This window comes from Chroicocephalus ridibundus, chromosome 1 (assembly GCF_963924245.1).
Source record: "Chroicocephalus ridibundus chromosome 1, bChrRid1.1, whole genome shotgun sequence".
Lineage (NCBI taxonomy): Eukaryota > Metazoa > Chordata > Aves > Charadriiformes > Laridae > Chroicocephalus > Chroicocephalus ridibundus.
Window position 1 is genome coordinate 127433591 of NC_086284.1, and position 26910 is coordinate 127460500.

The 26910-nt window shown below is 47.5% G+C and overlaps 1 protein-coding gene across 1 annotated transcript; it reads left to right on the forward strand.

Annotated features, from left to right (window-relative positions):
- The first annotated feature begins 8104 nt into the window (after window positions 1–8104).
- Window positions 8105–21168, forward strand: LOC134509216 (phospholipase A2-like). Its single transcript, XM_063321733.1, has 4 exons — window positions 8105–8420; window positions 12041–12206; window positions 17867–17973; window positions 20915–21168. Exons 1-4 carry the CDS (start codon window positions 8378–8380, stop codon window positions 21076–21078), a joined length of 480 nt encoding a protein of 159 aa, XP_063177803.1. The 5' UTR covers window positions 8105–8377; the 3' UTR covers window positions 21079–21168.
- The last annotated feature ends 5742 nt before the right edge of the window (window positions 21169–26910 follow it).

Here is a 26910-nt window from a genome sequence, read left to right on the forward strand (position 1 = left end):
ATTCAGCCAAGATGCATGTTTGCCTAGGCCCAATTTAAACGAAACACCCTAAAGAGGTGACTGCTGGACACATGCAACGAAAGAAATATGATCTGATTTGGGGAAAAGCCACAGTATTCTTACAACTTGGTGACAAAAATGAATCTCAGCAATTTGGAGAGAGTGCTCCCTTACCGTGTTCAGAACACTAGTAACAGGACAGAGGGGTTGAGAATGTCCCTGGGGACCTGATTTAGGGAATCTATGAACCCTCACAGCACAGTAGCTGTTATATTAGAACGTCATCTAGTGTGAAAATTTGTATGACTCTGAGGACAACTGATTCTTGTGTCTCCTAGAAGGAGCCAACAAAGCAAAACTAAAATATTTGAGGAGTAAGTGCAACATCGTGCATGGCAGACATGGTCATCACCAGGGTCTATGACACAAGTCTGGAAAAGTCACCACAGAAAGCCCACATGTCTGTAGCTCTTGTCATATTGTAATATGCTGCCTACCCAACAGGACAATTTAAGAACCAAATACATCTATGTCCTCGGTGACATGTTACCGGTGAGATAATTTCCCAGCAGAAGCTACTGTGAGTAGGCAAAGAAGTGGCATGGGATTTGCTAGTGTTCACACTTGTTCTTCAGAGTGGGGAAAAGAGAGGCTTCGTCTTCTTATGCATCCCAAAATATCACTATGGATTGAGTGTCCACCATAGCATTGCTTATGAAGACACTAAAACCTTCAGTAAATCTGAAGTCAAGAGAGTTCAGGAGCTCGTTGCAACACGTATCGGAGCTGTTCGGAATGAGAAGAATGCCTCCAGGCAGAGACAGATACTGCTTACTGTGCAAATATGACTGTGATAGAGATCAGGGACATGATGTCCAGTGGGATATATGCATGGGGACAAGATGCAAAAAGAGACAATGAAAATGCACAACTTCCAAACGTACAACGGAGCAAAGTGGGGCGGATGAGTGGCTTAACTGGGGGGAAAATGCACTAAAGTCGAGCGGAGCCATTTTAACTAGGGCTGTATAGAGTTGACCTACTCTTTGCTGCCCAGCTGAGAAGACCAAAGACCCTACACGAATTTACCCACTTCTTTATCACTGCAAATCTTTTTCCTGTTAATACGAGCGTTCTTATTGTAGGCAGTTTCTCGGTGTGCTGGGAACTGGGTGAACTCCTGAACTCCCCAGCGGTGACTGATACCAGTGAAGCGATAAGGCACTTCAGCAGGCACAGCCTGCTCTCTCATTCCACCATGTCACAACCAACAACGTACTAATGATAAATTAGCACTTACAATTGTAATTACACTACCTGTGTCCTTCAGTGTGGCCTTAAGTTTACTGTAAGGCCCAGGACTGGTACAAGCAACAGTCAGATGAGCCAGGTAAAGTTTGAAATCTTCCTATACTAGTAAGTAAAAGACTACATGAAATCATAACCAAAATGCCTTGTCGGGATCATTTGCTCAGCATAAAAGAGGCAGTTTTACTGGGAATTGAGGAGATGCCTCTGGGGCTGGGAGCTTCCCGTGTTGGCAGTTCCTCACCATGGCTTGAGGGCTGTTGGTCACAAAACTATTCAGATTTGGGAGCACAGCAGTATTGAGTCCTCGCCTAACCTGTCCTTGGGCACAAAGGTGCAGGCTTTGATCAGATAAATCCTGGTCATGTAAGGGAGAAAAGGACTGGCACTGGGACCGCAGATGTGGTTGGTTACCCACCAAAAGCACAAAGCCTGGAGATGAGATGTAATGCACCCGGCATGCCTCGGCTGGGGGCTGGTCAGAAAGGAAAGAAACACAAACCAACTTGGTGACCAGCTCAGAGCGTTGCCTCCCCAGCAGAACAAACTGCAGAGCTGTCTCCTCTTTTCCTCATGAAAGGTAGAGCTTTTTTGACTATCCTGATGTTTTTTCCTTTTCTTTTTTTTTTCCAAACCTTTTTATATACCAAGTATGAAACCCAGAAGACAACGATTTCCACAGCAGTGAAGAGGTGATGAGTCATGAAAAAAAACCAAGGTGGTGGTGGCAAATATGAGTGTTGCGCAGTGTTGTATGCCTGTAGAGAGAGAGAGAGAGAGAGGGTTTGAAGTGCCTGTGAAACAATATTAACTGTATAAGCAGAGTACAGCATTTGAACTTGGGCTTGATAATTTGGATTGTGATTGGGGAAATAGTAAAGAAGAGTTTCCCAATAGAGCACTTCAATAAATATAAGCTTAATCGTATGTCTCTGTTGGAGTTAGCAGAAGCCTGGCCTGACTAACAGCAGAGGGATCCTGGGAACACTTGAAAACTTGCCATATGCAGTGCTGGTTGATGTCAAGAAGAGAGAGCAGCTGAACCCTTGTTCTCTAGTGCTCCTCCTAATAAATCTGCAGCAGTAACCTTGAGCTCATGGCCAGCCTTCAACCGGGCTACAGGAAAGCAGATCATGAATCATCGTAGTAGCACCCTCAGGGAATGCTTGATTTCACATTTCCTGTAGAGGTAGGAACACTATCTAAAATTTAGCCCGTTACTGGCTTTCTAACTTTATCTACTCAGGTATCAAACATAAAAGACACTAGTCTGTACACTGGATGCATCCTAAGAAAGCAATCTGGGTAACGGGGTGGAGGCAGCGTAACGTAGATCTCCTTTTCTTCAGGAAGTCTCCAATTGCCCATCCTCTTAAAAGTGGAAGATTCAGAGCTCCCAGGTGCTCCATAATCTAAGCAAGACTGACTGCTGTTATGAACAGAGGCCTTCAATAAAAAAAGCACTTTTCTGTCTCTGTTGCTACCCGAGGCTTGAGACAGTACCAGCGCGAGTTTTCAAGCTATTTATGATGTTGTAGGTGAAAGCGCTAAGTTGGGACAAAAGGGGAAAGGAGAGAAGTGTTGAGGTGGCAAGTGCAGAAGCAGGAAAACTTTTAATAACTGAAAAAAAGGAAAATGAAGCCTGAACAATAGGGCAGTAAGAAGCTAAAGCAGACAGCATTTGGAGGAGGTGACTCAGTGCACAGCAGGCTACATAGATAGGCAGCACTGGAATATACTGGCAGAACTGAGTGAGGGGGGTGGTCTAGAACAGTAAGCATTGAAATGTACTTGCAAAGGTGGAACAAGAATTTTATGTGCTCCTGATCTGTATTACGCCTTCCCCACCCTGGCCATCCCTTCCTCTGTCTCCCAGGAGGAGCTACAAATACACCTCTGTTTACGTTCTCTTTACAACCAGAAAAGAACAACGTAATTTTACTCTGTTGAGGACAGCCCATGAATTTAAACAACAGACTATGTCAAAGCAAGTATTTTAATGGGCTTCAGAGTCTGGAGGGGTATCATGAATCTTGGTGTCATTGGTATGAACTGGTACTATGGGTCTTCTGGCTTTGTCTCTGACAGGGCTTCCTGTTAAATGGATACAGACGTTCACATTAGCCATTCCTTTTCAGGGAACTCAGAGGGATTTCAGGAACTTGTCTTGGATTTCTAGAGTGTACATTCATCTCCATGTGTGTGTGTTCCTCAGGCCTCCTATCGGATGAAGTAGCGCAGCCTCTTGGTGGGTCTCAAACTAAGCAGCCTGACGTGGTGTCAGTGTTTAAATAAGATGCTTTTATTCAGCCTGTTCCTGTTTTAGGTGTACTTTAATTCCGGTAATATATCCTCTCTTTTAAGTGTCAAATGTCACTGGAGCTCTAAAATGAGAGCCAGCTGTCTAAGGGCGCTCGGTTGATCACATATACCTCTTTTCACCCATCCCTTTGCATTGCTACAGGCAGTGCTCGATGTGACTCCAAGGAGATGCTCTTCCCCATGGTTTGTACCAAGGGCAGTGCCCCCAGGTGGTGATGGCAGCATGGTCTGCATTGCCAGGGCATGCTGTGTGCCTGATGTCCTGGCCAAGGGACATGGCAGTCTTGGAAACCTTTTTGGAGTCATGGCCACATTGCCCTGGTGGCGCATTAGATTATGTGGTGTCATAGAATGTCCACTAAAGCCTGATGGTTTCTGGAGGACATGAGAGCCTCTGCATTCCCGAGCGAGCCTGTCCTGCAGGCAGCAGAATGACTGCTTGCTCTGCAGCAAAAAGGGAGTTACAGGCAGACCAGACTAAGAAATGGATGCTTCTGAAGAACATAATAAATAGTGTCACTAACGCTTGGGATAAGACGACTGTTAAAGTCAGAAAAGCTTTGACATTTCCAGTGACAAGAGGACAAGGCAGCCAGGCCAGTCCCCTCCCCGCCCCCAGTGACTGCACCGGAAGACAACGAGGGGGCACCTGCACCCCATCTCCCTTCCACGGCTTGTGTCTCCTCTCCCCATGCCTTGGGGAGGGATATGTGAAAGGATGCAGCTCTGGGTTTCCTGTGTTACAAACGGAGCTTGTGGGGTAACAGATCCTCACATGGGCTGGAGTCAACCATAAGGCGGGAAAGGAGCCTGCTGGGGTGGTGTAGCTCTTCCCTAGCTCATGGCCCGCAATATATTTGCCCCACATCCAGCAATGGTAATAAAGAAGCAGCTACTGCTCCATTAGCATCTCCCATCAGCCTCTGCTTCAACCATCTGTCTTTTCCTTTATCCCAAGCACAGGACTCATGTCAGTTCTCCCTGCCTCCCTTCCAGAAGTATTACACGTGTAGACCATGAGGTCCACTCCTTCATGGGAGGAGTGCAAGCAAGTGCGCAGAAGGGGCACAATTCATGTGGAAATGGCTTCTGAGGGGAAGGTCCCCCCGCAGTCAGCTCAGGAGATACCACCTTCTGGGACCGTGCTGGGAGAAAGCTGGCACAGCAAAAGCCTGAGAGAGGTGGCCTTACTTCTTCATCACCTGAGGTGTATATACATGTGTGTGACTGACTGTAGACAAAAGCAGGCGCTGACTTTGAGAAGGTGCTGCAGGCTGGAGCCATCCACCTTCACTATTCAGAAATGCCACCATCAAGATGAGACCCAGGGCACAGCAGCAGTGAAGCTCCAGGAGATACATACTGCACACCCTCAAACCAGGAGCCACTTGGGGCTGAGTTATACACTGGAAATAATAACAACGTTGTCTTTCCTCATCAAAGTTTGACTAGGCTGTATCACCACTAAGGCATGGGCAGACCTTCCATGCAAGACAATATTAAACAAGACTGTTGACTTAATTTGTTGTTATAGTAACTCTATTGCTTATGTAAATAGTTTTATCACCACAAATCATGTGGCAGTCTTAGATATGGGGTTTTTTTTTCCCTCTGAATAGGTAACGTGGAGTTTGTTTCCCTTTAGAACTGTTTTTCTCTTCTAACTCCCACTACCCAAACTGTCATTCTGTATCCTTGAGTCATCCTCCTATAAACCAGTCTTTGGGGGGGCAGTTCCTTTAGGGAATGTCTAACACCCATAGTGTTGCAGGAAAGGCTTCCTCTGCCTCTCATGGGAAAAGCCCTTGGCCTGGGCAACAAATCCATCATTGAATCTGCTGGTGCTGACCAGAGACCTCTTCTTGTGGTTGGTGGTGACACCCACAGAGATGGCTGGCTGTTTCATTTGAGGAGGAACAGCCTCTATGGGATGAAGGACAGCCCGGCTTCCACAAGAACACCTGACATCTTGAACCTCATGGGATAAACATCATTAAATACTGTGGAGTCCTTATAAATTCTTCTCTCCCCTTGTGTCTTTCAACAATAAGGAGCCCAGGAGCATGAGGTCGTATCATCCCTGAGGGCCACCTGCTCTGGTGCCGCAAAGGGAACTCTGTTTGCAGCAGAGCTCAGAGTTCATCTGAAGAAACAGCCCTCCAACAATAAGGCTTCATTGCCCCATGCAAGTGACCTGAGCCTCAAAGTAAGTTTATTCCCCGTGCGGTTTTGGGGAGCCAGTAGTCTCTACAGCTCAGTTTGCTGAGACGATGCCCAACTCCCTCCTGTGCTGTCTCTTGCTGCTAGTGAGAAGTGGAGCTCAGGCAGGTAACGCGCAAAACGTACATGAAGGAGTAGGATCGGGGAATTAATTTTGTTTCCCTAAAAATGGTAATAAAAATGCCTTTGTGATCCCAGTGCACTCGCCGTAGCACAGTAAAACCATGATTAGCGCTTAATGCTATTTAATAAATATGCTGATTAACTTAGGCAGCAGTAATCAATAATTGCACAGATAAACAGCAGACTTGACCAGCCAGCAGTGTGAAACCATCACAAGGAAACAATGCATTAATTCTGCTTCCTATTTCGAGTTTGAATTTGGGCATCCCTCCCTAACACCATGCAAAATCTTCTTCCAACATTGCAGATACACTTGACTGTCAAAGGATCCTGTGTTTCTTTTTTTTGTGTGTGTGTTTATAGTTGAACTGAGGACAGGAACCTCATCTATTATCTGGGGGCAGGGGCCTGTAGGAAAGGGAAGAATTGTGGTCTGAAAATTTCTAATGCCTTTTCTGGTCAGGTTTGTAATTCAGGAAGGCTTTGAAAGAACAAGATTAAATGTAGGTTTTCAAACCCAAATGATTCTGATAAATCCAAGTTGTAGAGTGGACAGTCAGGGTACTTGACAGTGCTTTCCTGGGCTTGGGGACCCCAGGAATCCTGTAAAGCATCTGCAGAGGTTCCTCACTATTCCCCCTTGGTCCCCGCTCAAGAACGCAGCCCACCAGGCATCTGTCAGGGATGGAGCTTGGTCTGACAGGGCATCTTGTTCATCCAGGCCCCACGTGGTGTTTCAAAGCCTGCCGCCTTCTTTGCACTTCTCATTTTGAGGACTTGCATCCACAGGGCCCTCAAATACAGCACACCCCACCCTCCAGCATCCTCCTTCCTCAAATTTGTATTCTTAAGGTTAAACATTTGCCAGCAACAGTTCACCGTACATAGGATTTGGCATTATTACTTGAGTAAATGTATGATTACTGAAGGGAGTTTCCGAGGGAGGAGATGTAAGCTGCGCAGCTCCTCCTGGGTCTCTCCGACGTTGCGGAGGAGCCGGGGCATGGAGCAACTCCCTTCGCCCTCCTCCTTCCCCTGCTGCCAGCACATGGACCATCGTGGGGGCGGGCAGGGGATTTTGGGCTCTCGGTAATCATGAGGTTTAGCCACTTCTGCCATCTCCTTTGCCCTGTATCAAAGGCACCCGATATATACTCAGTCGTGAAAACTTGCTCAGCAAAGAGTGCCAGCTGCTGCGGTGGGGCTGGTCTCAGCAGAAGGCAGCCCTGTAAATGACTCACTGCCGACCTTTGATTCGAGTTCCAATATTTAGCAAGAAAATATTTAAAACTGTGCCGCTATGAAGGAGGCGCAGCTTTACCACGGGAGACTTGGGCAAGGGGTGCTGCTGAGAAGGGCTAACGCAAGGGAAAGGGCATGCAGCCTTCCTCCCCTCCTCTCCCTCTCCCAGCAGAGCAGCCGGCCCTGCCCGTCCTGCCCACGCTGGGGAAGGAGGAGATGCTTAGACCCCGACAAGGTGGATGGATGGCTGCTGTACGAAGCAAGGCAGGAGTTTTAAAGCCCTGCAGGGCTGGGTGAAGCTCTCTCAACCCTAAAGGCAAAATAAACGTGGCCATCCCTCCCGCTCACGTTGCCTGCGTGTGACGGGGAGGCCGCTTTGCCCATCCAGCTGCCCGGTGTGACCAGAGCACGGCTGGCCCTGGGGGACCGTCCCCAACCTCTGGTCTGTTTGCTGTGGCTGGGACCCACATACTGATGAGTCTCCAGGAAATTAATTAGCCTGGGTCAGGTGCAGCAACAGGCCAAGAGGGTATTTTTTTCCCTCAGGAGTGGCGTAGAATTAGCTCTGCTGGTCAGTTTATAATTAGATAATTCCACCTAACAGTATTCTTTCTGTTGGATTTTTTTATAGTTTTGTCTCCTCTTTTTTAAATGTGAAAAATAATCGGTCTTAAAATAAAATACTTTAAAAAAAATTACCCTGGAAAGAGCCACCTATAAAAAGAGAAAATCCTTGCCAGGGGGACGCCACAGCAGCGAGCCCAAGCCGCAGAAAGCCCGGTTGCAGGCTTCCCTTTTCCGCAGCTACTCAGAGGTTAACCAGGGTCTGTGAGCAAACAGCTTAAAGAAGGAGCCCAGCTTAGTGCCTGGGTGTCTGGGGCTGCCCCGGGGACCAGCCTAATGCCCTTCCAGCAGCCCCTCCCTCCATCCCTTCCTCCCTCCCAAAGGCGATGGTCAGCAAACAGGGACACCACACCGCCGAAGAGGGTGTTTCGCTTCAGACAGGCGCGGAGCCATGTCTATATAAACCCCGCAGCAGCAGCGGCCCTGGAGGGTTGTTAAGCACACCCTCGCCTCCGCTCCCTCGGCAGCCTGGCGAGGTGCCACCGGCCGTCCCGGCGGCTTGAACCCCGGCGTGCAGGAGGACGGGAGCGATCTGCCCATGGGATCCCGCCTGCTGCTGATGCTGATGCTGCTTCAGGCAGGTGAGTACCACCTCTCCGGCCCTCTGCCTCCCCAAGCCTTTCCCCCCCACCCACCCCTGTCCCAGCACAGCCTCTCCCCTCGCCGTCAGCTTTGCCCGCTCCACAGCAGGCACTTCAGCGTGGTTTGTCCAAGTGAGAAAAAAATCTCTGCTCTACTCTTTTCAACTTTATAGCGAGGGGCTGCGTTAAGGGAGCTGCCTGCCCGCTTCGCTTCCCTGGCAGTTTACAGAGCTGGGGCAGTGTAAACGTGGGGGGGTCCTTTTCTTTTTGGGTAGTTTGTTTTCTGCTACAAAGTTGTTGGCTTCTGCGTTTATTCATGGCAGTACCCTCTTTTTACACCAGCGATCGTGGAGTAAGCCATTTTCAATTCACCTCGATTTAAAATAATTTTTAAAAAGCCTGTTAAAAAAAGCTTAATGCCTAAATGTTAAAATGTAATTGTTAAAAAGGCTGCCAACAGAAAGCCCTTACACACAGAGGCAACCCAACACTAAACCGGCAGGTCTGGGGTTATACCTGCAGTACAGTTTGAAAATAAAACCCAAAACGCTGCTTTAATCTACAGCAAAGGCTGCTCGTTTAAGCAGGAAATAGAAAGTGTAAATTGTCAGATCCAGCCCTGCTCACCTCCCCACAGGTATGTTCTCTGCTAAGGCGCCCCGTTAGTAGTATAGCTAATGACTGGTCATGCTTCTAACAGGAGATGAGGCTCAGTGCCGGCTGCTGTGGACTTTTTCAAGGCTGTCCCAGCTGCATTGGTTTGGCTGCCCAGTGTAGAAAAAGCAATTTCAGTTCTTGGTGGAGTTATTAGCCGCGCACCTGAATATTGAAACGTACTTGCTGGGGCTGACCTCTCAGCCGCAGCGACCCGCCGTCAGCTCCAAACCCAGCCAGCTTTCAAAGAACGAAACGGCAACATCGGGGTCCGCCTGGGTGCCCACGTTATTTCAGGCTCTCGCAGAGCGCGCAGCCCGAAGCACCATCTTTGGGACTCAGTTCCCCGTGGGGCTTTCTCTCCGCTTTCATGAGCAGCCCTGCACTGTAATTACAGTGCCTTGATCCTCAGAGATATCCCCCAAAAGAAGAATGGCCTTTGTTTTCTTCTGGGTGAGGTGCCTTACCTTACACCAGCCTCCACTGTTTTCAGCCGGCAGCCAACAGACTGAGCCTAGCAGTCCTGGCTTAAGAGGTCGGCAAAATACAGCTTAAAAAAAAATGCAAGCTGCTCGTCAGGAGGCCTGAATGCCTACAAAGAAGTTTCTGTCTCCATTGGAACATTTTCAGGGTCTGCAAACTGCAACAGGTTGAAAAAAAGCATGATTTTTAACTCAAAATCCAGAGCAGCTCACTGCGTGTGATCGATTTCCCCTGGGGTGCCCAAGAGCTGAGCCGGCTCCTGGCCCCGGAGCCCCGGCTGTTTAGACAAGGGAAATAGGTTGTCTCTTTAGCCTCGAATAACACCCGCCTAATGCGTTTTTAGCATGAAACCTGAACACTCAAGCAGTGTTTAGGTGAGCAGTGTGGTTACTTTTTCAGGATTGTGCATTTTATCCCCAAGGAATGCCCTGGGAAGCACAAGGAGGCTGTGTGAAACCCCCCACGCCGGGACTGCCCGAGGTGCCGATTGTGGGGGCAAAAATGGCAGAGGGAAGTGCTCGTTCCTGCTGGGGGACAGGGCTGCAGAGAGGGAGCAAAGCCCCTGCCTCCTCCTTCATGGGAAGAGACCCTCCATGTCATTGCAGGGGGTTTGGGTCAGGCCAGGAGGGCTGGCCAGCCCAGGAGATGCGGGGAGAGGCCCATGGAAGGGGATTAGAGGCAAGGTTTTAAAAGGAAAGCAACTGTTTTAATAATAGTATTGAGTCCTCGGGTGGTTTAGGGGATTAATTAGCCCGTGTTTGCGCAGCACTTTGAAGAGGTCAAGCGTGCTGCAGCAGCCGGGGGCAGGTGGCAAAGCAACTTCGGTGGTGGGTTTCCAGATCCCAGCCATCACCACTGTATCCATCCCAGCCTGCCGCAAACCTCCCCGTGCAGGCAGGCGTCTCTTTTCAGAGTGACTGTGCACAGGTGGGACGAACGGACGGGTTGGGCAGCGGGTTTGAGGGGTTCGATGTTACTGGTGAGTAGCTTTGCCAGGTACCACATGGCAAGTGCAAAGCCCACTTGGTCCTTCACAGTAAACCCAGGCAATAAATACTCCCATCTATTGCTATCGTTAACGTGATAAGCATCAACGTTTTCAGCTGAGCGTGACCGAGGTTTGAGTTTTAGGGTCAGGGTACTCTAGATTACTATAACAGTTACTGCCAGGTAGAGCCTGGGGTTTCTAAAGAAGTGGCAAATTAACACGTGAAATCACACAGAATCCACAGAATGGCAGGGGTTGGAAGGGACCTTCGGAGATCATCTAGTCCAAACCCCCCCTGCCAGAGCACAACAGTCTTTGAAAGACTTGTAACTCAAAAAACTCCAGACGGGTTTGGGTAGCCATCCGCACGCTTCAGCTGACACGGAGCTCCTTTTTTTTTATTTTTCCAAATTAATGCAGCCAACCTGATGTTACGAGTTAAATGGAACATAATAATGGAAGTGGGTGTAAATGTAGCCAGCGCTTCCAAACACTCAAAAGAAAGCAGATATACGTACATCTTGGCTAATGTAGGCACTCTATCCCTGACAAAGTATACCTTAAGGCTCGGGGACTTGTAGCTATCCCTGTATGCAAACTAATAGTACTGTCAGCTCTTTGCTGTCCAGAGAACAGGCTAAAATATGCTGACTTCTTGGGCAACACAGAAACCTCATTTTTTGCTGTAGAGCCTAGGTTAGGTCTGGTTGTGTGCTCGTCTTCTGCTGCTTCCTGTCTCACTTAGGACCACGGCATAGCTAGGAAGCTTTCCCAGGTTTGGGAGCTCTGGGATGCAGTGGAGTCCAGCAGGCTCTGCATGGTGCTGGTGGTGGCCCTGCAAAGCTTAACAGTCTGGGGGCTCCGTGGTCTGCCCAACCAGGCACGTTGCTCCCAGGTGCACTATAGAATCATAGAATTGCTGAGGTTGGAAGGGACCTTTCAGATCATCAAGTCCAACCACCAACCTAACACTGACAAAAAGCATCATTAAACCATATCTCTAAGCACTATGTCTACCTGTCTTTTAAATACCTCCAGGGATGGTGTCTCAACCACCTCCCCGGGCAGCCTTTTCTAGTGCTTGATAACCCTTTCAATGTAAAAATTTTTCCTAATATCTAACCTAAACCTCCCCTGGCGCAACTTGAGGCCATTTTCTCTTGTCCGATCGCCTGTTACCTGCGAGAAGAGACCGAGACTGATATAGCTGCAATCACACACTAGCACACCAGAGCTGGTTAGTCTTGCTTGAACCGAGCTCCCTCTGCAGAAATAGCCTGCTTGAGTATTTCTGTCCCTGCCTCCTGGACAGCCCAGCCCTCAGGTGAGGCCCTTGCAGGGTCCCCTTTGCGGGGTGAATGTCATGGCAAACCGGACTGCCAAGGCTGCGCCCAACCAACCAGTCATGACCAAAAAAATCCCCCTTTAAGGACTTTAAGAAAATCAGCGTCAGGTGCGTTTAATCCTTGTGTGAAGCCATATTCTGTCTTTGCAGTTTGGAAAGGTGCTTTGGGAAAATCCCACTCACTGCACACCCGAGGAATCATCGAGTTGGCAGGAGCTATATCGTGTGGCACGGGAAGGTCTCCCTTGGCATATATTGGCTATGGATGCTACTGTGGACTGGGAGGACAAGGCTGGCCTAAAGATAAAACGGACTGGTAAGAAGAACCTCAACTATGTGTCCAGAAGCAGTGCAGATCTCCCCAGCCTTCCCTGTTCATACTCCTGTGACTCCATGGACTTGTTACTGCCTTGTGGAGGGGGAACTTGGGACATAGGAACAGCACTGGGGAATTGTGAGTGAGGACCCGCGTATCACTTGGGGTTTGAATGAGGGTTTAACCACCTTCTGGATGAGAGCAGAGCTCTTGGGACCTTGTACTATGTGGGGTGGAGGGCAGAGGATGTTTATTCATAAAGAGCAAGCCCTGCCTGAAATAGGGGGACTGACCAAGGTATTTGGAGGGTTCTTTCACCCAGGTCCTGAAAATGGCAGCGATGGGAATATTGCTGTTTATCGTCTGGAAGAAATCCAGATCATCGCAAGGAGTAATCAAACCTGTTGCCTTCATTGCCTGTTAGTTCACACTGAAACAAGGAAGAACAACAACAGGGCAGAGCATGGTGTTATTTTCCCTCTTCTTTGTCAGCGGGGAAGATGCTGGGCTTGTTATTCCCGGGGCTAAAAGCAATGAGTCTAGGAGGTGCTGCAGTCAAAGGTTTCTTTCTTGTACTTGGCGATTAACATACATGTAAGTCTTGAGCATGGTGGACTCTTGTGTGCTTTGAGCCTGTTATTTGCAACCTTGTTTGGCTTTAAACCTCAAAGACGGAGCACACCAGTCTACCTGTTTATCTACAGCCAACAGCGCAGGTGTTACCGATAAGCAAGCGCTGCTTTTAGCAGGGGTGAAGGCAGCATGCAGCTCACTGGGAAGGAAACCAAGCTTTCCAGAATATCCAGCCACTGGAGACATTTCGCATTGCTACAAAACCAAACTTTTGATGAATGGGCAGGACAGAAAAAGGGGAAAAAGGGAAGAAAAGACGCCAGGGTTAAAGGCCAACTCCCCAGTGGGCATAAAAGAGCAAGTGTCCCTTAAAACTAGCGGAGATGTCTTCATTAGCGCAGCGAGAACTTTCTCTCCCAAAGCCCTCTCTTCACATCCCTGGTTTGTACCTATGAAACATTTCATCTGTGAAACAGTCATTATGGGACTTACAAATAACGAGTAACTGCCTCCAAAGTGTCATAGCTTGCAGGTGTAGAGACTACTTTTAATTTTCAGTCATATCGCTTGACCTGCTTATCACCACCTACAGCAGTGTCTATAAACGTGATTATTATTTTCGATAGCCCTTTACCAATTCTCATAATCAAGCTTTTAAAATAAAACACAACTTCACTAATTTGGACTACTTTTACCGAAGGGCTGAGTGGAGTCACCTAAAAGCTGTTTTCCATAGATGTTGGGTGACCCCCAATTTTAGGTGGCTCTGGGAGATGCGAGTCGTCAGCACTCCTGAAAAACAGAAAAAGAGAGTAAAATATGGCCTTGTGTTCATCAACCAGCGTTTCTGCTGCCGTGTGATTTCCATGGGGTGTGGATTTTATCCTAATGGCAGCAATGGAGGACTCTGCACCTGAAAATGCCTCAAAATACCAAATAGTTTGTAAAAAGGCAGCTTGATCCTTTTTTCATTATTATTCCTTAGCTGCATGCTTGACTGCAAAAAAAAAAACCAAAAAAAACCTCACACAAAAAGCCAACCAAACAAGCAAACAAACAAAAAAACCAACCTCGAAAAAAACAAACCAGAAAGGTATTCAGTGAGGTTCTTAGCAAGGAAGAATAGGCAATGCCCCATTAGATTTAGCCCTAAAAATTTCCATTTGATGTTTGCTAGAGGAATCTTCTGATATCTATTACTGAGAATTACAGCAAGGATCAGTGTGGTTGAGTACCTCATGCCTGTCAAACCGACCACATTATTTTCCGTATTTGCCATTCTAAAAAAGAAAGAAGCAGAGAGGCAAAACTACTGTCTGTGAGTGACAAGCACTGTTTGAAATTACTCACCCCCTTGACACTTTTAGGTTTGTTACTGAGACCCTTACAAAAGGAGTAATTTTCTTGTGAGTAATTTGGTCAATCTGTCTAGACAAGGCAAGAGTGCTTCTAAGCACCTCTCTTTTGCGGGAAAAGGGAAAAGGAAAAAAGCCATCGAACGGGTAATCCTTTTACAAGGTCTATTCCACACACTGACTTTGATGTGGTGTTGTCAGTAATTACCTTTTCCTTTTTGTTCCACTCTCACAGTCCCATCACTTCAAGACATAATGGCATCTCTTCTGCATAAAGTCAATAGATTTGTTTCTCCTTCCCTCTTCTGTTCCCCGATGCTGCAGCACACATTTTGTAAACCAGGACCTGAAGGTGCTCAGCATCTCGCTGAAAACCTCAAATGCCGGTGGCATGTATGGCTCATCTAAGTCCTGAGGAATTCATAGGGAAGACTAAGATTTCCCCTCGGTGTCTGAGTTAAAGCAAAACAAAAGGACACATACTGGTGGCCGTGCTGTTAACGTGACACACACACAACGTGACAAATTCTTACCTTAATGGCATTTACTCAACAGCAGGGGTCTGGCCAGCTGGTCCCTGCGGGCCACCCAGAGCTGTCTGTAGCCATTCGGGCTGTCTCGTAGCCCAGACATGATGAATAGGTTGCTTACTAACTAGATGACGTGGTTGTGTTTGTTTTCCATACCTGTTGACCAGTGCCCTGCCATCATGTTGGCTGACTGTTTGCTTTGGTCTGGCCGAGCATTTGCAGGTTATTAAAAGCTTAACGCCACCCCCTGACCCGGGTGTAGGAAAGGGCATTTCCAGACAGGAGGGGATCATGTGAAGGTGGCAAAGGACAACGATAGGTTTCCTCAGTCTTCATTCCCTGGCAGCTCTTTCAGCGCATCTGAAAGAGATGTTTGTAAAACATGAGACAAAGCCTTCTCGCTTTGTGTTGGTGTAAGCTACCTGTCACCCAGCTGCAGTTACGGGTATCATCAGGAACAACTGGTGTAAGCAGAACTGTGCCCCAAATCCTGCAGAATTTATACAACCTCCCTGATTTTGCCAAGCCGGCTAAGGAGCAGCGAGTTCTCACAGCTAGCTAGCACACCTCTCCGGTGCTTGTCCTTTCCTGATTCACAGACCACGCTTTGCCTCCTCTGAGCTCTGTTCTCACTTCTCCTACCTCTTTTTCTGTTCCTTCCCTCTGGCTCTCCCTGAAGAGCAATTTCATTCCCTTGGCACACAGGCTCCTGACTTCTCCCTTTGCCAGTCTGCCTTCACATTGTTCCTCCTCCATCGTTGACACCAACTTCACCAATTTGACAACTGATTGACTCCCCGGGCCTCACAAACCCTATGATTTCTACAGCTGGCACTCCACCTCAGCTCAGCCTGATTCGTGGCTCTCCACCGTGGCCTTTTGTGCTCTGTGTCTCCTATATGAGACACCAATGATGGGCCTGCTCTGCTATCTGTCATCCCCCTGAGGGTGGATGAGGCTGTGCTGCAGCTTCAGGTATATTAGCCTTGGGCTACAGCAGCTCCTCCAGATGACACATGCCCAAATTGTAGCTCAGTGCCGCGGTCCATCCCTGTCATATCATATGACATGTTGTGTAGGGACTCAAACATTGGAGAAAGCTGAGACTTTCCCACTCACCACAAGGCTGCAAATTCTTCTCTTCTGTGGCCTTTCACATCTAACCTCTTCAGGATAAGCCCAGGAGTGAGGTGTTACTGGACCAACAAATGTCTGACCCACAGCCTGTTACTGCCGTCATGTCCAACAGAACCGGTTCTATGGGATAAATAAAGTCTTCTCAATTACCGCAATTGCTGTAAATCCTCATGGGAAAGCTTCCAGATACATATATCCCATAGGGCTTAGACCCATTCTTTGAGGAGCTGGCATGGAAGGAGATAGTAGTCTGCTACTGCTAACATACATTTCTAGGTTTCACAATGCAGTGAGTAGTCTGGTCGTAATCATCACACAGGTTTCATCTTTGCAAGCTGAGAAAAAAAAAAGGCATTTAGTTTGCCTTTTTCTGTGGGATGAAATTGCTACTTTTAACTACTAAATTGGGAGCTCAGTCAGTAGGGAAAGCACACTGGACTAAATGCAGCCTGCGTGTAATTACAGGGATTACACGAGGATGAATTTGATCTGACTGGTCTGATTCTGTTGTCTCTTTCACATGATTCACCTGATCTACTGCCAGTGATTTTATTAGAATTTGTGTCCGTGGTGGATCATCTTCTTTGCACTTAAAAAATTGCTATTTTTTTTCCTGGGTTTTATCACCTCATGGAGCCCACCAGCCCTCATATCCGTAAACCAGTTTCTAAAAGGGCAAAATCCTCCTGCAGCAGAGGGTGATGAAGCTTGTGGTGTTGCTGGGCTCTCCAGTAAGGTACTGGTAGCTCCCGACAGGTGCCCAAAGAAGCCCCGCTTCCTGCACAAAGGACCTTTATCCTTCTTGCAGGGTTGTTCCACTTTTCCAGAGGGACATAATGATGGATCCCAGGCTTTTATTGGCTTTTCAGGTACATTGGCCTCAGGTCTTGAAGGTAACAATTGAGGTCTTCAACTGGATTTGGTAATCTATGGTCAACCAGCACAGCCATGCTCCCTTCTGGCCAGTTCATCAGCCTCTTGAACAGATTTGCACTGAGGACTCAAGAGCTTCTCTAAAAGCTGACTGCTCTTCATTTACGCCTAATATCAGCCTTCTTCAATGCTTCCCAGTTAGTAGAGTGGTTTCTCTGTAGAGTCCCAGTGATCTTGCAGGGACAGCTTCTGGAATGCAGGAGGTCACCCCTCTCTGGCTCCAGCCTCTGACCTCGCATTCTTGCTGAAACAGCCTTTGTTATTTGTCAGAGGACCTCTCTAAATGCTGAATCTTTTCTCGGTGTATTTTGAGTCCCTAAACTACCAGAATAAAATTCAAGTGGGGTCAAGTTTTCCATAAATTCTGAAATAATTGACAGTGGGAATTACCTCAGTGACTAGTCTGTAGGACAAGAGTCATCAGCTGAGCTGGTCACCCTCAGCCCTCTCTATGGTCAATGAAACACAATTGCACTTTCAAACGCAACGTTTTTCCCCTATGTTAGATCTCTGTAGTATGATAATATGAACTGTGCCCCGGACACGCATAAAGGGAGTATAGATCAACGTTTAGATGTAGATGTTTACGGATGTAGACGTTTATATTTAAGGATCTGAAGTTAACTGATATGAATTCCACCATTGAGGCTGATGAGTTTGTAGCCAGCCCTCAGAAACTGGATGGGCCAAAGAGCACGCGGCAGGTCCAGCTGAACTGAGGAGATGAAGCTGCTTGGTGATGCTGAGGAAGGCAAAAAACATCCCAACTCCAAAGTCTGGGACGAGCATAAGCCTAAGCTGGGGAGCCACGATCACGCACCTCATAGGAACGGTTCAGCCCCCTTTCGGTGACATTACCGTGTACTGACCACACCTGCCTTTCTGAGGGTAAAAGCTTGGAGGAAAAAAGCACAGTGGTCATGGGAGAAAATATGGCAATACTGAGTTCTTGAGTCGTGTGAACTTTCACAGAGATGCCAGGGCGCTTGGTTCATCAACAGACGATTTAGTGACCGGCTGGGGCAAACATTGCCGTCATGAATAGTGTGTGAGCGGAGTAGTGCAAAAACCCCTGAGCAAAACGTGCAGGATGCAGGAGGGTGCCCGAACTCTACCTTTTATTCTCTCCCAGGTGCTGCCACAGGCATGACTGCTGCTACGACAAGGCGGAGAAGGAAGGCTGCAGCCCCAAGGCGCAGCGCTACCAGTGGGTGTGTGAGCAGAACGCCGTGCGGTGCGGTAAGGAAATGCTCCCTCACGTCGGGTTCGTTTCGCTCCCTCCTCTGCAGGCACTAGGCTGACTGAAGAGCTTTGTGAGCCTCAGAGGTAGGTCTCTGTATGCTGAGCCGGTTTCAAAGCTGCTTTAGGCAGCGTCCATTCTCCTCCAAGCTCTCTGACCATCCCTTGCCTGGATCACCAGGCTTGCCAAGAATTTCTAGCTGGACCTGGAAGGAAGGCTGCTTCCAGGAAGGAAGGAAGGAAGTCCCGCTAAAGAGCGGGACTGGGGGCCATGGAGCCCACAAGCCATCTCAGTTTGTCAGGGATGCAGATGTGTCTCTGGAGGGTCTCCACTCGCTCACATTAAACATGCCTGCTCCTCACCGATGTCTTCCCACAGCTGTGCAGTGGTCTGCAGGGGTGGTCTTCCTGTGGCAATTTTGGCCCTCCCTCCAGCAGGACCATTCACTTTTATACGTACCATTATGTACTGCTAGAGAAGAGCCATGCTATTTTGCATGGCTACAAGACAGGTTAAGAAAAGTAGGGTGCCAGCCTGCACCTCTGATGTGTGTGGGGCTCCAGCCTAAAGCCCGAAGGCTCCAGCGGGGATTTTGAAGCTTGCAAAATCAAATGCTCTCAAGTGCCACAGGCACAGAGTGAGTGTAGGCTGTGCTCAGCTCTACAGCTGGTACTCAGTCAAGAAGGTCTTGAATTGCACAGTCACAGCCCGTCAGTGGCTCACACCAGTTTGTTTTGACATACACCAGATGACTTGAGTCTTAGAATTTGTCACTTCTATTTCTAAGTCTCCAAAAAGTCCCTGATGGTAAAATCCATTGTAGAACACTTCGGAAGTTTGAAAAGAAACTTGTGAGAGTAAAACTTGTCCCCATACCATCAAAGCCTGTATTGATAGTGGGGGTTGCCCCAAACCAGGTGCAGGACCCTGCACTTGGCCTTGTTGAACCTCATGAGGCTCACACAGGCTCACTTCTCAAGCCTCTCCAGGTCCCTCTGGAGGCCCGTCCCTCAGGTGAGTCAACCACACCACTCAGCTTGGTGTTATCTGCAAACTTGCTGAGGGTTCACTCGATCCCACTGTCTGTGTCATTGATGAAGATATTCAACCGCACTGGCCCCAGTATGGACCCCTGAGGGACACTGCTTGTCACCGATCTCCATCTGGACGTTGAGCCGTTGACCACTACCCACTGGATGTGACTATCCCTCATCCACCAAACAGTCGATCCATCAAATCCATCTCTCTCCAATTTCGAGAGAAGGATGCTGCAGGGGACCGTGTCAAAGGCTTTACAGAAGTCCAGACACATGACTGATGCCCGATTCCCTTCAAACAAAAGGGATGAAGAATTAAATTTCCAGGCATGCTTACTTGGCCTAGGGTAATGATGTCCAGAAACTTCAGAAGCAGAACTGCTTGCACTGTCCTTTCTATGCAAGAGGAAATAAATGCCTGTTGCCTGGCACTGTATCACAAACAGGGAAATTAATTAGAAACTCATTTTACTTGGGACTTCTCCTCCTTTTGCTACTGTTAGGCAGCTTTGTTTGTGGAATGAAAAATATCAGCAAAACCATATTTTTCAGTGCAGGGGTGCTATCACGTGTAGGCAAATTCCATTCAATAAATATCTGGAATATAGAAAAAGTTGTAAGTTGTGGGGGCTGGTCAAAAAATTCATTCTGCTCTAACAGAAACGACTGCCAAGCCAGACTCTTGTACTCTCATTAGATGGACAGTGCTTGGCACGGCATAGGAAGAACTCCAGGAGCAGGGAGCAAGGAGAAAATCAGGCAGGACTGGTAAAGAAAAAAATGGAATTAGTGCTGAGTCTTCATCAGTGGGAGCCTTGAAATGCTTTTTACTGATAAACATGTGATTCTTCAGGAAAGCTTAAGAAATATGGGCTCTTCCTATTTATCAGATACAGGGTTGACCCAGCAAACTCCAGTGAAATCTGGAAGGATTCCTCTACTCACTGCAGTTAGTTTTGGAGCAAAGCCCGTGTGCACTGGCATGAAGTTACACTTTAAATTTTGCCCAGTGCAGGGTTTGGTGAGTGTTAGATAATCCATAGCAGCAGCCTCAAATAAATAAGGCACTCCGCTTTTAAGTAATATTAGCCCAACGGCTGCATTATAGCCATCTATTGGTGGGATGGGGTTCATTAACCCCAAATCGGTCATTTGCACTGTAGCCGCCTAAGCTAGTTGCTTCAATGTACCTTATGGTCCTTACCTAGTCATGTAGTCATATAAGTGCATCATAAACAGTTCCATATGTATAATTTTGATCAGCTTCTTTAGCTGCTGACTCACAAAAATCAGGTGCCTGACCCTGCTGCAGAGTTCCTTGGCTCCTCTGCCGTGATCAGAGAGAAATGTAAGAGCACCTCATGGAGCACGAGTGAAGGACGCCCGGTGGGGGCTTTCATGCCCCCAGGTTTCCGAATGTCCCTCTGGGAGATTCTTCCTTTCAAAGCATCATTTTTCCTTTTGAAATCAGTTTGATTTGCACAGGGAGGAGCTGGAAGGGAAATTGACTGACTGAGGGAAAATTGAATATTTTTAGCTCAGGCTAAGCAAAAAGAATTTTCTTTTTTAGCTTCAGCCACTGAACTAAACCCCCGTTGTTCACACAGCTCTAGAAGCGGGGAGTGCTCTGTGCTGGGCAGGTTTTTATAAGCATTGCCAATTTACCTTTAGCTGCTACTTTCTGATGCTCTTGGTCACAAGTAAGGTCAGACCTGTTGCCAGAGACAGGACAGGGGAGGGTCAGATCCACACACAACACAACACGTTGGTCCTCCTCTCTTCCTGCTCCCACAGCCTCTGTTCCCTAAGAATTGCGTTGTTAGGGAATTGTTCCTCTTAAAACTGTTGCTCGCCTTCGTCCGATACAGAATCTCTCATTCTCTGTTCACATTTTCTTTTGCAGATAACCTGACAGACCGATGCGAAAAAATGGTGTGCCTGTGTGACCAAGAAGCAGCCAAGTGTTGGGGAGCAGCCCCCTACAACCCACACTTCATCCTCTGGCCAGACTTTTTATGTGGACAGACTCATCCCACCTGCCATTTCAGATATGGGGGGCCGGAATAGGTCTTTTTAGGACTTTTCTTCTAACCCTTTGAATCTGAAGGGACCGGAATAAAATTTTACCTCTTTTACCAGAGCTAACAATGGTGTGAGAGAATGTCTATCAGGCCAGGGTTCATGGGGAGGAGGCACAGGGGAAAATATAGGTTGCAGTAAGGAGAAGATCCTGCTCTGATCGCCGCCTTTGCAGAAAGAGAGGGTTCGGTCTGCAGTGCAGTGAGAACACATGACCCGTCACCAAATGGCTTTTTTGCCCTTTCACATTGCCTGACTTTCGGCTCCCACACATTTGCACATGATCTGGAAAATACGTAGAGACTTCTGCTGGACCGGTTTGTAAAAAAAAATAAAAACATCCGTCTCTGTGAAAAGACACACTGGCTTTCAGAGACCCGAGGCATGCCAGTCTGGAAGCAGAGTGACCGACGTAATTTTCCTGGACATGCAGGAGGAGAGGGGACATCAAAGAAGGAGGATGCCTCCTTATTCCTTATTTGTGCTTGGAGAAGTTCTGCTTCCTACCTAAAGGAAAAGCAGAGTCTGGCCCCTTTCTTGGCAGGGGTGTGTGTCTTAGCTTATATAGCCAGCTGTCTTACCCCTCGTATTGCTGTGTCACAGCACTGGGGATGCTTCTGAGGCACATTCAAAGGTACGCAGAGTCACAGTGGGCTATTGCTGTTGCAAGGCCAGGAAGGGTTTCTGACTTCTACTAGTTGGCACGCCCATACTTTGCAAAAGAACGTGTTGCTTACTCGCCACACGCACTTCAGAGCTGATTTGCTGCTCTCCTATGCAGGTGTTGGCATATCCCCCCAGCCATTGACCACCTGGGAATCAGTTATTGTCACATCAGGAAACTAGTCATGTAAGCACATCTTCCACCTCTCCCTTTTTTTAAGGGTATTAGAGGCTTATATTGAAACGCTTCTGGCAAGAGTAAGGCAAAATCCCATTCTTTCAGCCAGGGATAGCTATGTTGAAAGTGGCCCTTTGTTGCCTCTCCGTTACAAGCCTGTTGGCTGGAGCGAGCCAACAGGACAAGAGCTTCTACACCGAGAGGCGCAGGCAGACGGGAGCCACAGTTGCACCCGCAGAAGCAATGCATTCCACTTCCTTGGGTAGGTGTTAGCAGCTGGGGAGCTGGGGGGGGCCTGGGCAGGTCAGGCTCCTTCTGTTTCTTCTGAAGCACAGCTGACAAACGTCAAGTACCACCTTTAAAATGAGAAGTGATGGCAGGGAAAGACCCAAGGTACCTCATCAAAGTCTGGATTCAGAGATACGTGGCCAAACTAAGCTGGGCTTTGGCAGGTGATAATACAAATTCCTTTACAAAAAGCTGTTTTGCTCCTCGCTGCAGGAGAATGCTGAATATGCCACTGTGGCTGACAAAGCTGCAGGAAAAAGGAACAGACTAACAAAAATAAAAATGCCAAAGACAACATGTACCGAGGCAAAAGCTTTTATTTCATCTAGAGCTCCATTTTTGGCTTACAGGACGTCAGAAGTTGTTCCGCCTGTAGGCTTTCTGTCTTCCAGCAACTCCTGTAACGCTGCACCTCAAGCTACGCTGAGCAAGAAGGAAAGGAGAGAGAGCGGGTGAGCGGTACGGAGTTAGCACAACACAACAAACTCTTCCAAGGCTCCCTGGCAAGTAAAGGAGTTGTGAACTCTGTCCCTGCAGGGGGGTGATGCCGTGTGGGCTGTATCAGCCTAGAGGTGCGGGTGGGCTTCTCAGCAAGGGCTGGCAGACCCTCCCCGGAGAGCAGGGGCGGAGCTCCTGGTCGTGTCCCTGTCCCCGCCGGGCTGGCCATCAGGTGGCGGCAGCGCTCCAGTGAATGGCAAGAGCAGCTCTGCCTTCATCCCTTCGAGGGAGGGGATTTTTTTTTCACCGGGCCGAGCAAGGTTTTCGGGGAGGGGGAGAAAAAGTGCAAATCACACGGCTCCCCGCTGAAAACACAGAGTCAGCTGAGCCCGGCCTGAAACGCAAGACCCCACCTTGGGTTGCACAAAATGGGAACTGAGCTTTTTTTTAAAATCCAGCCTTCGGTGTCAGTCTAATTAGACAAGCTGACAGAGCTGGGGAAAAAACAGGTGAGCTTTCAGGTACATCAGCTTCTTCTCAGGTAATTTATTTGGCTCGTGTGTGATGAAAATGTCTAGTTTTCGCAACCTGATCAGCTGATCTAATAAAAGATATTACTGGGCTTGACAAACCACACCTCAAACATACACTTGGGCTTTCTATACACAAGCATTACAAGAATATGGATGTAAGCATGTAGTCGGTGGGAAGAAGAACTATCCTTCAGCATAAACCTAAAAGAACCAAAGGAGACCCAGGACTTTGTTAAAAGAAGGAGGAGCATCTCACTGAACAACTCTTTGTCGAAAGTGCCAATTAAAGAAGATCCTATTATTTCGTATATAGGTAACTCATTAGGCCCATGGGTGAGGCTCTACCCAACATAAACAAAGAACTACTTGAAAGAGATGGAATATATATACAGCCCTGTTAGAGTTTCATCCACACTGCTTATTTCGTGAACCAGATCCCATGTCTGACCAGAGGTAAGTAAATGGTTAATTCCTCCTTAAATTAAAAAAAAAAAAGGTACCTTTGAAAATAGGTGATCCGGTTCACCTTTCTAGCAAGGGATTCCAGATTTTGGGTTGTGTCCCTTACCTTGGTGAGAGCCTTGTCTCATGCAGAGGACGCACCTCCTCAGCTGTGGGGTTAAAACAATGATCAGAACCACTACGCCTCCGATACCAGCCGCCACAACGCCTATGATGGTTCCAATGGATTCCTCTATCCCAAACAAGCCTGGGGGAGAAGGGAAGGTAGAGAGAGTAACGTAAGACGTCGTCCACGCAAATATTTGCAATGCAGCCGGCACATTTTCTGCACTGGCTGCAGAGGAAGCTGCTTACTGTGATATTGATTATGCCGATGTCTTGTCTGACATGAAATCATGGGCTTCTACACGGGAGAGAGTTTATTGCGCTATGGAGTTATTGATTTTTTTCATTCCAAAGTAGGAAGCTGCTATGCTTTCTGGGGGTTTAGGGACAGGACAGCCCCATCTCCTTAGCAATCTCCCTTAACAGATGGATGCTATGGGATGGCAAAAGATGCGTCTACCTGAATTAATGGGACTCAAGGCTGTATACTTCATTTCAAAATGGAAAAAAATACTTTGACAGTTGTGAGAAAGTCATCAGTCTCCCTGCCTACCCTCAAAGGAGGCAGCACCAGAGGATGGGCAGAGCTCCTCTGAAGTCCTTTCTATGATTTGTTGCTCTTTGGGCCTGTTGTATGGCAGACATGGGATAATCCCATTTTCTTTGAGGTAAGAGCACGTCGGCATTCTGGCTTTTTAATTTGTCAGGATTGAAGGATGACTGAGGAAGAGCCTCTGGTTAGGTGCGCGCAGTAGGATGAACTGTAACAAGGGTTATGGGATGCAGCATGGAGAGGATCTGCCCTGTAGCGTAGAGTCTATCAGAGCAGGAGTGTCTCTTTAGAGAGAGAGAACCGGCTGGGCCATGGCGCAAGACTGATCTGATCAGATTTTAAGTGACTGCCTCATGCTCACCATAGTCGTTTTGCCATGTGACTCACCCAGGAAGGGTAATAAAAAAATGGCTAAAAAGCCTTCCAGTTTTATCTACAATTACAGTGTGATCAGACATTCATTACATATCTCTGTGTGGTTGTATTTAAGCTTCACCAGAAAATTTGCACAGTTTTGCTACCATATTCACAGACAGATTTCCAAGCGCTAGGCCACCCATTCACAGGAGCAGCTGCTCCTCTGTGCTGCCTGGCCGAATGGACGGACAGCCACAGCTCACCAGTAACCCAGCTGTAGCTCATCAAGAAAAAAAAAACCACACCCCTCCTTCCTCATACACGGAGGTATCCTGTAGCTTAAATCCATTTGCGGGGCTGTTCATTTCATCAGGAAAATGAGGGCCATGATGGTGCTGTAGAACCATTGCTTACTTCACTTCAAAATACATGTCATTTGCTTTCTGTAATGGACAAGTTAACAGAGTCAGCTACTTTCTCCTTTTAATTTTAGACAAGTTTTTGAACAGTCTGGATTTGCGGCACGTGACCTTTCTTTATGAATTACATTTCTCACATTCTCTTCTCCCTATAATTCAGGTATAGTGCAGAAATTATGTATCTCATCTTCTCAGGAGCACAGAAGGGCAATTACACTGGCCAGGGTGCAGACGTTGCAAGAGCAACCTGCGCTACTGAGACTATGAGATGAAGCCAACGGGAGACCTCACCAGAGACCTCACCAAGCCCTTGCGGGGGTCACAGTTTTCTTGCCTTGTTAGAGCTACGGTTTAAACTGAGTAGTTTTATACAAATTAGTAAGGGAAGAACCGTGCTCAAAAGGGCACAGGCGTAGTGAATCTCAGTGAGCTAGAAGCTTTGGTAATGAATAAGGGGGAAATGGCACTTGCATAATTTACTCTTGACACAGAAGGTGCTATTTTTTGTTAATTGGGTAATAAGATAATAAACCTTTTGATGTGTCAATTTGTTGGGACTGGAATGTGTTTAGCCTACACAAAAAGGAAAGCTGCTTTGACATTTCCAGATGATAAAGGCAAAGCAAGTTATCTCCTTACTTAATATGCCTAGTGTCTATTTGTGGGGCTAAGAAAACATAGCATGGCACTTTTAATGCTACTTTGATTTCAATGTTTATGAAGTTAAGCAGAAATGATATAATGTGATCTTCATGTTTATTGTGGGATTACTTATGTCATCCAGAGTTAAGGAATGAATGTGCAAGTTAGTGGGTTGGAGACAAATAATGTCAAAAAAACAGGACTTTGGAGCTGCTCCCTGAGGTGGTATCTTGACTGTCACTGTCGGGGGTTCTGCCAAACAGAGCTGTGAGTACAAGAGAACTTGTCTGACTCTTTCACTCTTGGCACTGACTTTGATTTTAGTGATAAAATTATTCCTTCTTTTTTTGGTTGCAAATGCCTCTCCTTACAATATTAGATGTGTGATTGTTTCTAGAGGCAACCCAATCAAAATTAGCTGGCCTTATGAAAAGAATGAAAAATGGTATGGAGCAATTACACTCCATGACACCAGGCCCTATCTGCTGGAGGCCAAACAGGCCAACTTCCTTCTTTCTGCAAGCGTGTACATGAGCTTCAGAGGAGAAAGAGGGAGAAAAGAAGTAAATAACATAAAATATTACCCAGAGCCCTCCTGATCCTGAGCTTTGTGCCATCTCCTGTCACCACTTTCCCATCCGGAAGTGTAACCTCACAGAAATAAATACCATGGTCACTGGTTGTCACATTGAGGATCACCAGGGAGGCATCCCCTTGGGACAAGTCTCCACTCATGAAAACCCTGGAGTTATTTGGCAAGACGGTCACATTGTTTTCCAACAGGTCCATCTGCCCCTTTTCATCTTCTTTGTACCACTTCACCATCAGGTCTGCCAGGGAGGGACGTCGTGGACTGTTAAGGTGGCAATTTAAGACCACAGTTTCACCCTCTTTGGCTTTTTCCTTGGCTGGTGTTTGAGTCACCAAAAGGTGCCACGGCTCAGGTGTTGTCAACAACAAAGGCTGTGCTGTTGTATGAGTTACAGCTGCTTTCTCCTTGCTTGCACTTCCACTACTAACACCAACATCTGTACCAGGAAAGAGAAAGAAGAGGAGGGTTGAGGGTGACAGGTTGATAAACTTTCTGGCTTTTCCTGACCTGTAACCAGCACAAAGAACGGCCCCTGGAATTAAGACTTGCGGGTAGTCACTATTATGATGATAGGGATGTTTTTCCTGATT